The sequence below is a fragment of the Anolis sagrei genome, chromosome 2 (genome assembly GCF_037176765.1).
Source record: "Anolis sagrei isolate rAnoSag1 chromosome 2, rAnoSag1.mat, whole genome shotgun sequence".
NCBI lineage: Eukaryota > Metazoa > Chordata > Lepidosauria > Squamata > Dactyloidae > Anolis > Anolis sagrei.
The window spans coordinates 155,378,561-155,390,091 of NC_090022.1; the positions used below are offsets into that span (position 1 = coordinate 155,378,561).

An 11,531-nucleotide genomic window follows, 5' to 3' on the forward strand; every position below is an offset into this window, starting at 1 on the left:
TAAATTGATAATGATATATGTGTTATTTTTATTCCTATTTATATTTATGTAATTTGGGTTTTATATAATGCTTTGATTTATTGTCTATATGTTCAGTTGTGGGATGAGAGTTTGTATTATGTAGTTGTGTTCTTTGGTACACCGCTTTGAGTCCCATTCATTGGAGAAAAGCAGGAGAAAAGTAAATAAATAAATATAATAATTATTATTTTTACAATTACTATTGTTATTTATATCCCACTTTTTCTATCTCAAAAGTGTCTCACAGCTAATAATGCTAAAAAACAAAATAAAAATATTTATATTATTATTTCTATCCTGCTTCTTCATTCTCCCAAGAGGCTCAAAGTAGCTAACAATGTTAAAAAATAAAAATGCACCACTTAAAATCAAAAACATATAAACATTGAAATAGAATTAAAAATAAATGAGTAATATGAAAAATATTTGTATGAATTATTAACTTCTATATAGATTGATTTACAATATTGTGTGCAGTTGAAACAAATGTGTTGCTATGATGGTGCGTCTAGCTTTTTTGACAGTGCACTCTTATGTTTCCATAGATATATAGAGTACATGTGTGACATGATGGCGGAAGAACCTATTATTCCTCACAGCAAGCCAATCCTCATAAAGTCTATCATCATGACACCAGTCCCTCTTTTCAGCAAGCAGCGCAATGGCTGCCGGCCCTTCTGTGAAGTTTATGTTGGGGATGAAAGAGTAGCCACTACCTCACAAGAATACGATAAAATGAAGTAAGTGGAAAACATAAAGGAAGGGTAAACATCTATGTACTAACTCCCGAATGTGCTCCCCCCATCCCCCTCACCCAAATAAAGCTCAGTATATATAATACAGGAGTCTCACTTATCCAACATAAACAGGTTGGTAGAATATTGGATAAGTGAAAATGTTGGATAATAAGGAAGGATCAAGGAAAAGCCTGTTAAACATCAAATTACGTTGTGACTTTACAAATTAAGCACCAAAACATCATGTTTTACAACAAATCGACAGAAAAAGCAGTTCAATACACGGTAACATTATGTAGTGATTACTGTATTTACGAATTTAGCACCAAAACATTGCAATGTATTGAAACAGCTGTTGATCCGGGCGGGAGGCAGACTGCATTGGATAATACAGAATGTTGAATGAGCGAAGGTTGGATAAGTGAAATTCTACTGTAATACAATATATATAAATAAAACTTTATTTATACATCGCTCTCTCTCCTCGAGGGTACTCAGGACGGTTTACACACAAAAAAGACAAACATTCAATGCACATAAGCAAATACAGACACCTCAAAAATGAAAAATAATACAAAATAATAACTGTAAACTTATATCAATAGAGAAATTAACATCAAAATGAAAAACAGAATACGAGTAATCAAGTATTTTCTCATATAGGTGACAGGTATCTATTTGTTTTTTGTTTTTTTTGTAATAGTTTTTATTGTGCTTTTTTAAACTTAAAAACAGAGAACATTGAGATTACACCGAAAAAGGGGGGGAGAATAAAAAAAAATAAAGAAATAAAAGTAAGAGAGGCTAATATACAGTGCCAAATATCCCCCACCACTGTAACAACACATCAAAAAGGGAAAACAAAAAAACCAAAACAAAAAAAAACCCACACACACACACATCTATTAGCGAGTGTCTTTCCCAAAGTCTTCTGAAATTACTTAAACTTTTGACTGGTTCTCATAACTCTTCAGTCCATTCTTCCCTCAATCACTTTTTTCCCCTTCTTTCTTAAGTTGGACAGATCTAGCAAAAATGGAATTTTCATGGTTTTGATAAAGTCTCTGAAACCTAACCAGTCCGTCTTTTTCCGGACATCGTTCAGTTTTTGTGATAAGCAGTCAATTTGTACAATAACAAATACTTTGATTATCCAATCTTCGGTTTTTGGTACATCGTTTTGTTTCCATAATCTAGCTAGTAGTAATCTGGCTGTTTGTTTTTTTTATTTGTTTTTTTCCCAGGCAAAACAGACAACAAAAGCTTTAATAACACTGTTTAATCTTAACAATTGTTTGTTGTGACTTGCACTTTCTTCAGTGACAGGCCTTTTTATCAGACACAGCCTACCAAAATAGGTTATACTTTAAATATTTATATCCTGCATTTCAAGAAAAATATGCCCAGGGTAGACTCAGAAAAAAGAAAACAAACAAAAAACAGGCATAAGATGGTTAATATTTGCATACTCAATGAAAATAGTGTGTCTTGACATTTTGGTACTCTTATAGAAAAAAGAGAGTGGCTATGAGACACTCTGCTGGGAAAATTTATTTGCATAGATACACTGATTCATATGCAGAAAAACAACACACGGGGCTGCATTGGCTCCTGTGCAAAGGATATTTCTTTTTCTGCATAAAATGTATTTTCTACTCCAAAACATATTTTTTTTTGTACAGGAAAACTACATTATTTCAAATAATTTTTCTTTGCCACCACATCACAGCATAAATAGTGCCTTAAAATTATATCACAATCTTCATTTCTCATAGAGTGGTATAATATTGGGGAAAAGGTACATAATATGCATCCTTTTTTTCCTCCCTCGTAGGGATTTTAAAATAGAAGATGGAAAAGCAGTAATTCCATTAGGCATAACAGTGCAAGGAGATGTTCTCATTGTGATCTATCATGCCAGGTCCACCTTGGGTGGCAGACTCCAAGCCAAGGTAAGGTGGGGGATATAGGACTATGACTCTTGTGTTCTTGGTATAGTAGTGATTTTTTTATCTTGTGTCCTCTGGCATTGTTAGATCGAAACTGCCAAAATTTCGAAGCAGCCACTTTTCTGGTTTGTACACTTCCACTTTTGGAAACTTTGCTTTTGTCCTGATACAGTGCTTTGCCTTGGTTAAATTACACTCAGCCCCATATTACTGTTTGGCTTGTAGGATTTGCCAGTCCAGGGTTTCACTTTTTCCTTACTATCTGGATTAATTTCCTTCTAAGATGCTGTGTTAATACTTTGCATAGCTTGGCCAATAATTCACTGTCCAGCACACCCCTCAGATGTTATCCCTGTTTCCTCTGTTTTTCCCTGTCAGCTCTAGTTTTTGAGAAACAGAATATATATCACATACCAGTCGCTATCTACTCACGCATAGAAACTGATTATCACCATATTTAAGGAATTAGATCTGATGCAGTGTATCCAATCCAATTTTCTGAATTGGCACCCCCCAATAAACCCAGGAACAGGCTAAAAACAAAGAGACCAAGAGGTCTTTTTTGTTGAGACGTGTAATCAGCTGTAATTGAACAAGCTAATAGTTATTTTGCAGTTCTACTGCGATGCATTCTTCATGGGCCTGCCATCAAAGACAGCTCAAAAGCTGTGTTAGTGTAAAATGCAGCAGGTACGGGGTGAGGCAGCATAACTTCTTTTTTTAAAATACGCGCCATTCAGTTGGTTGAAGATGTAGCGGAGCGCTAGTGGTCTCGACTGAGAGGCGGGAGTATAAAGTTTTGTCCTGACACAGTTCAGTCGCCATCATGCGTTGGAACAGTGAGGAGCGTGCTTTTGCCATTGAGGCCTACTTTTCGAGCAGATTTGGAGTGGCCAGCCCGCTCTCCAGATTTGGCCCCTTGTGATTTTTTTCTATGGGGCTTTTGGAAATCCTGTGTTTATGTGAACCGCCCAAGGACCCTACAAGAGTTGAAGACCAACATCCAGGAAGAAATTGCCAACATAACGCCTGCTATGCTGGCAAGAGTCATGACAAACGCCAGAAATCGGTTTACTTAGTGTATGGAGGATGGGGGACATCACCTACCCAATTTGATCTTCAAAACTACGTAAAACAAACCTTTAGGTATTTTTTTTCTAATTCATACAATGGGTTTTATTAAGTTTGGAAAAAAGGAAGTTATGCTGCCTCACCCTGTACATTGCTGACCAGAACGGCTTGTAGAACCTATGCAAAAAGCCCCTAATGATTTCAACCAAATCTGTAAAATCTCCTTAAACCTTTTCGATCCCAAAATTGTTTAATTTTATTTTTAGAATGTTTAGGTAGTTTTTCAAATTTTGTTTTGTATTTTAAATTTTAAATGGTTTGAACTGATTTTATTATTCATTGCCTGGAGATCTTATGACAGGTTGGAATATAAATCTTTGAATAAATAATAAACAACTCATCTCAAAGCATGTTCATAAAGTTTATAGTTATTGGATTTTAAACTTTTTAAATTTTAGTGTGCAACTTTAATTTCTGCTCCTAAATTTGCAGCCTGTCCACATTACATAGTTATAGCACTACAATTCCTCTGTAACTGTCATGGCAATATTTTATGGAATTCTGGGATTTGTAGTGATGTACCTAAGACTATAGTTGGCCTGTTTCCAAGAAGAAAAGTGGGAGGCATGTTTCCAAGGGCTATTAATAAATTATATTGCTACAGTATTAAATTACTGTGAAGTGAAACAAAATATTTGACAGTCACCATAAAGCCACTGAACAAGAGACAATTATGTCCAATAAACATTTATGCCTCCTGTGTACATATCGTGTGACTTGTTCTTTTTTTGTGTTCTTTTGCAAGATGGCATCAATGAAGATGTTCCAGATCCAGTTTCATACAGGATTCGTCCCCCGAAACGCCACAACTGTGAAATTTGCAACGTATGTTGACCATCTAATTGGGAAAAGCCACTGAATACAATTGCAATGAATGCAGCTGCATACAAGTATAATTAATGGGATAATTTGCAGCCTTCCCCATTTCTATGATTTTTACAATGCAGCTTTCTCTACACCAGTCCTCCTTGATCTCTGAATAAATGCAAAGGTAGTAACAATGCAATTTATCACACTACAAATATAAGGTGGGAAGATGAGTCGGAGGCTAACATACTCTCTGGTCTTGGCAGAAGTTGTCTCTCCAGAGGTGCTGGACTGAAGTCAGTTTTATCTAGGATTGTCTTTGTTTGTATGGGCTAGGATTGATGGGAGCGGTAATCTGATAACATCCAGGGGGCTGCACTTTGCACACTTCAGTGTAATCATCACTGTAATGTTAACACTAGTCTATAATTCCCATAAACCCTATTGACTATGTTTTCTGGAGCTTCTGGGAGTTGGATTTTGAAACATTTGGAGAGCCAAATGTTTTCCACTCTTTCATTAAACACCTGTGGAAGGAGGAGCCGACCTATGCTGTTGAAGGTTACTAATGAAAACTCTCGGTCCCATCCAGGTTATGAGTATAGACATAATAAAGGTACTCCCATGTTTCTGCAGGAAATGAAATGCTCTGAAAGCATTTGTGGTACAGTTCTTGTTTTCTTGTTTGGACACTTTTTAGTAGATTGTGGAATCATTAACTGAGCTGGAAGAGACCACAAGGACATCTAGTCCAGGGGTCCTCAAACTTTTTAAACAGAGGGCAAGGTCACAGTCCCTCAATCTGTTGGAGGGCCGGATTATAATGTGAAAAAAAAATGAATGAATTCCTATGCACACTGCACATACCTTATTTGTAGTGCAAAAAACACTTAAAAACAATACAATAATTAAAATGAAGAACAATTTTAACAAATATAAACTTAGTATTTCAATGGGAAATGTGGGCCTCCTTTTGGCTGATGAGATAGGATTGTTGTTATTGTTGTTGTGTGCTTTCAAGTCATTTCAGACTTAGGTTGACCTTGAGCGAGGGCCGGGTAAATGACCTTGGAGGGCCGTATCCGGCCCTCGGGCCTTAGTTTGAGGACCTCTGATCTAGTCCAATTTTTACCATGCAGGAATCGACAGTCACTCTTTAAGCAGCTGCAGTGGCATAGTGGGTTAAATTCTTGTGCTGACTGAACTGCTGACATGAAGACCTGAAGGTTGTCAGTTCGAATCTGTGAGACAGGGTGAGCTCCCGTCTGTCAGCCCCAGCTTCTCATGCAGGGACATGGTAACACATTTGGGTGTCCCCTGGGCAACATCCTTGCAGATGGCCAATTCTCTCTCACCAGAAGTGACTTGAAGTATTCTCTCAATTTGCTTCTGAAATGATAAAAAAAGAAGTGGCTGCCTCTGAAAAACCTCCAGAGAATGAGATTCCACCACACTCCCGGGCAGCACATTCCACTGTTCAACAGCACTAAATTGTCTCTTCTCCAGGCTAAATACACACAGCTCCCTAAGCATGGGGCATGGCCTACAGGCTTTTTATTATTTTGGTCACCCACCTCTGGACATGTTCCAGTTTGTGTTCCAATTAAAGAGCAAACAAACAGGCCTGTGCATTTGTAATTGTAATATTGTTGCAGGTATGATCTGGATGCCTGTGACATTCAGGAGAAGTATCCTGATTTGTTCCAAGTGAATCTGGAAGTTGAAGTTGAGCCACGGGATAGACCCAGCACTGAACGCGCCCCCTGGGATAACTTGAACATCAAGGGTTTAAATCCCAAAATCCTTTTCTCCAGCCGTGAGGAACAGCAAGAGATATTATCAAAATTTGGTAAAGAAAAATGTTTGTTCCATTGTGGGGGCTTAATTATATTGTGTTTGGGTGTGTGTTGTAGGGTGTGAGGGAGTTGTGGGGGAGTGAACTCTTTTTTTTAGCGAGAAGAATATTATAATGTGCTCTTGTGTCCTTAAAGATAAGAAATCTTGAAAGGGGTGTTTCTAAATTTTGGGGGGTTGGACTTTCACCCAATAGGTAAACCTGAACTGCCCAGACAGCCCGGGTCAACTGCACAGTATGAAGCAGAAGCATCTAAGTCAGAACCGTCTTCTGAAGATACACCTGTGGAACCAGACTCCCCACCCAGCAGTAGCACAGAGGCAAACTTCTTCCAAACACTTGATTGGCAAGGTAAAGAAAAGATGTGTCACAGGGAGATATTGTGTTGCTGCTGATGACTTTTAAAAGCATGTTTTCTGTGTTCTGATAAAATGTCTCCCAGTGCATCTTGCATGCAAGTGAGTGCCTTTCTGCAAACCGATTTTCTAAATTACATAATGTAAAAGGATGAAAGGGAAGAAAGGAAAGGAAATCCAGGTACCATTTTTAGAGTAGCCATTTATAGTTGTTATTATTATAAAGATCATGTGGAGTGGAAATAGTTCAAGAAGGGAGGAACTGTCTTCTGTCTCTGGTCAACAACATAGCTCTCCTTCCTATCTGTCTTTAATGCAACCTAATGATGTGATATTTGAAGGAAAGTGGATCCTTTTGGGAGCTAGGCTTTAGCATCAGCATTCCAACACCACTATTTTATTGTATGCTTTCAGTTGTGGCACACCCACCTTTCTACACCTTCTTTGAGAAGGCTGTATTCCACTAATAAGCAGATATTTTGATTTTGCATGTGAATATTCTAAGGCAGTGGTTCTCAACCTGTAGGTCCCCAGATGTTTTGGCCTACAACTCCCAGAAATCCCAGCCAGTTTACCAGCTGTTAGTATTTCTGAGAGCTGAATGCAAAAACATCTGGGGACCCACAGGTTGAGAACCACTGAGTTAAGAAGACCCCAGACTGCCCAGACTTCATACAACAATAGTTTATTGCAAATAAAATGAAAAGATAGCTTCTTCTTGGCTTTCTCTACTATCAGGCTTAAAGATGTGAGTACTGAGACTGGCTGTGGTTGATGGTGGTAGGCAACCAAACATACCTAGAGGACCACAGTCACTGATCTGTATTTTCCTAGAGGAATTAAAGCAGTAAGCATTTTGCTTGCTTCTGGGTTCCATACGCCTTTTGGTAGATATGCATTTCCAAAGCCACCTATTCTTCCCATGCCCCCCAACTTCATTTGGTGTTGTTCTGAAAGGCCACTTCCTTCACATAGAAATTGGTTCACCGTAATCAAAATGACCCTTCTGGAAAACTGTTTGCCAAATGGTAGAATGTATCACTCATCACACAGGAATGTAATGGCATTCTTTTTACTAAACAGAAGGAAAACATTCAGATGTTGGACCAGAGGGCTACTTTCCTAAAGAGTGTCCAGGGCTAATGGATGAAAGGGAGGACAGTGAACCTTCCGATGAAGAATTTTCTGCATTTCCCAGTGAAGGTAGAGCAGCTGAAGAAACAGAGAACACACCAGGGAAAGAAAACAGTGAGCAGCTTTTTGACGCCAACTTTGAAATGTCTGCTGCTCACTCCAAAGAGACTCTTGTGGAAGACAGTGTTGACTTGCTTGGACTGGATTCAGAAGCACCACCAGAACTCCTCCAACCCCCTTCAGAGATGAAGAGTTCCTCTAGCAATGCAGACTTGCTGAATGACCTATTCGTTAGTGGTCTGCCAGAGAGTTCAGAAGACTCTACTACAGACCTTCTGGGAGGAGGTGCAGACTTCTTCTTTGGGAGCCAGTCCCAACCATCTGCAAATCCCCAAGATAGTTGTGTTCCACCTACAGTAGACACCTCCTCTTCTTCAGGTAGGTAACGGAGACTTCCTTTTCATTGAAATCCTTCTTACAAAAAATCTGAGTGAAAAGTTTATTAAAAATTCACTTTTTTTAGTTGTCAACAATACTATAATTTTCATTGCCTTTAGATCGTCTACCATCCAGAAATGTCCATTCTCCTTTTAGAGTTTGGAACAGATATATGGTTTCAAGAATCTGCACTTCCATTGTATTTAAATTTTTATTTATTTTATTTTATTTATACATTTGTCCAACAAAATGTATAAGCATACATTCTTCTATCTTTTTACAGTATCTTAGACAAAAGAGTATGTCATAGTATATACAATCTAACAGTAAAAAAAACATCAAAAACATATTTAATCATTTTTCTTATTATTTTTAAATTTCCATTACAACTTATACTACATATAACTCTATCACACACCTTTTATCCACTTATACATATTGTATTTCTTCATAATTATTATTATACTATTTTTCCCCCCTCTTCCGCTTACCCTTAGTTTGTGCTTCCTTCACCAGGACCAACCAACTCATGTTGTTTCGTTATTCCAAAATATCATTGTTTCTCTTGCTGGCTTATACCCCTTTCCCTCATTAAACACATACTCAATACATTTCCCCCATATTTTCCAAAAGTCTGTTTGTTTACATATTCCCCTTTTAGTTTTAATATTGCAAGTTAGCTTGTCATTAATTGCTATATTCCAAATTTCCCTATACCATTCTTCTTATTGAATTTCTTTTTTTCTTTCCAGTTTCTTGCTATTAACAATTTAGCTGCTGTTATCAAATTAAAAACCAATTCTTTCTCCTCTTGTAAGGAAATTATATTATCATGTATAAGTAATAATGCTAATATTGGAGTAATCTCAGTCTCTGTTTCTATTATTGCTCTTATTTCTTTAAATATACTTTCCCCAAATTTTTGTATAATTTTGTTTTAATATTATAACAGCATATTTCTGATCTTTTTGATTGGCGCAAAAGAGAAAATGTGTTGAGGTGTGTATGTGTCAGAGTGAGTGAGAATAATTGAAGAGTGGTAGAATGAGAGGTCAAATGGACCATTGGTATTGCATTTAAACAGTATCAAAAGACCTTTATTTGACAAGGAAGGGTTAGATTTCAGGTATTACAAGATGACAAGGAGGAATGGTCTCCTCGGCTTGAAAATAGAGTATCATTCCTGCTGTCTGATTCATACACTTTGAGAAACAAAATATTACTATAATTAGAAGGAGAAGGTTTGACATTTGGAATGCATGCTTACCTTTGCTATAATAAAATACCAGTAAAAGCAGGCTAAAACTTTCATAATTACTTCATAAAAGAGATCACTATAATGCATGTGAAATAAAGATAAGAATAAATTTTTATCCCAAGATGCCATTATGGTGCTCTCCGCATGAAACTCTCTTTAGAAGTGAAATCCCTTTTGAAGGGAAATGGCTGATTTACAGAGATTTGTTTAGGTTATGATCAATATAAATTTGTAGTTTTTGCAGTGTAAGATCATTTTGTTTGGAATTCATCATTCTCTCAGCACTTGTAGCTTGGAAGGCAGACCCAGTTGACTGGAGTGGGAATGTTTAACTGCTGATTCACAAAACCTCTCCCAAACAACTGATAGTTTGTTGAAGGCTATCATGGCCGGAATCTCTGGGTTGTTGTAGGTTTTTCGGGTTGTATGGCCATGTTCTGGAAGCATTCTCTCCTGTTGTTTCACCTGCCTCTGTAGCAGGCATCCTCAGAGGTTGTGAGGTTCTCACAACCTCTGAGGATGCCTGCCATAGATGCAGGTGAAACAGCAGGAGAGAATGCTTCTAGAACATGCCCACACAGCCCAAAAATGTTCAACAACCCAACTGATAGGTTATCACCTAACACTGATGATATTGACAGATGGAAAAGTACTCTACAGAATGACCACCTCATCAATGGGGGATACATTCCAGATAATTACAAACACTATATTTGGGCTGGAAGGGGTCATAGCGTACTTTATAGATCCCAAATTACTCAATCTAATCATCTTAAGGATCAGAATGGGAAAATAGCTGATTTCTAATAGAAATCAGTAGCACAAAGGTTGGCAGTTCGAATCCATGGGACAGGGTGAGCTCCTGCTATTAGCCCTAGCTCCTGCCAACCAAGCAGTTCTAAAACATGCAAATCTGTGTAGATAAATAGTTACCGTTTTAGCCGGAAAAGGCAAAAATACACTCCCAGCAGTCTTGCCGGCCACACAACCAGGAGGTGACAATGCTGGCTCCTCGGCTTGAAAATTGAGAAGAACACCTCCCCCAGAGCCAGAAATGAGCACCGCCTCCAGAAGCCAGAATTGAAAAAGGAGAAGCCTTTGCCATGTCTGTGTTTGTGTGTCTCATTGTATGGGATTCTAAGGCATTGAATGTTTGCTTATGTCGTTTGTAAATGTTGTAATCCACTCTTGAGTCCCCCAGGGGAGAAGGGTGAAATATAAATAATGTGTATTATTATTATTATTATTATTATTATTATTAGGTTATCACCTCTAATCACCTCTCAACAAAAGTTTGCTCCAGGCACCGTCAGGCCATTATATGCTAATCAAGGTGGTCAGTTGAAACATTCACACCTAGCTCCAGCAGACAAGAGCCTTTGTCCCACCCTGGTAATTCCACAGATATATAAACCCTTTTTCCTAGTTCCAACAGATCTCACTACCTCTGAGGATGCTTGCCATAGATGCAGGCGAAACGTCAGAAGAGAATGCCTCTAAATCATGGCCATATAGCCCGAAAAAACCTACAACAACCCAGTGATTCTGGCCATGAAAGCCTTCGACAATACATTATTATTATTATTATTATTATTATTATTATTACTATTATTATTATTATCTATTACAAGATGTATTTGATTTTAGAGTCAGGTTTGGTGGTTTCATCCCTTTGAGGTTTATAGTTCTGCTTTCTGATGTTAAAATATGCAGCTTAATATTTACCTCTTCCATTGAGCTTGATGGGGAGTACATTATAGGCAAGAATTGTGTGGCTCCATCAGCTGACAAGTTTCTTCGTTCAGCAACCCCAGTTGCCTTTAAGAAAACACAAATGCCATTTTG

The 11,531-nt window shown here is 37.8% G+C and overlaps 1 protein-coding gene across 1 annotated transcript in view; it reads left to right on the forward strand.

Annotated features, from left to right (window-relative positions):
* Positions 1 to 11,531, forward strand: part of GAK (cyclin G associated kinase) — a 106,590-nt gene that overhangs the window by 69,033 nt on the left and 26,026 nt on the right. Inside the window, exons 16-21 of the mRNA XM_067463973.1 lie at positions 567 to 761; positions 2,593 to 2,710; positions 4,584 to 4,663; positions 6,301 to 6,494; positions 6,696 to 6,851; positions 7,940 to 8,428. Of these exons, the coding sequence (XP_067320074.1) occupies positions 567 to 761; positions 2,593 to 2,710; positions 4,584 to 4,663; positions 6,301 to 6,494; positions 6,696 to 6,851; positions 7,940 to 8,428 (1,232 nt within the window). The remainder of the gene's footprint in view (positions 1 to 566; positions 762 to 2,592; positions 2,711 to 4,583; positions 4,664 to 6,300; positions 6,495 to 6,695; positions 6,852 to 7,939; positions 8,429 to 11,531) is intronic.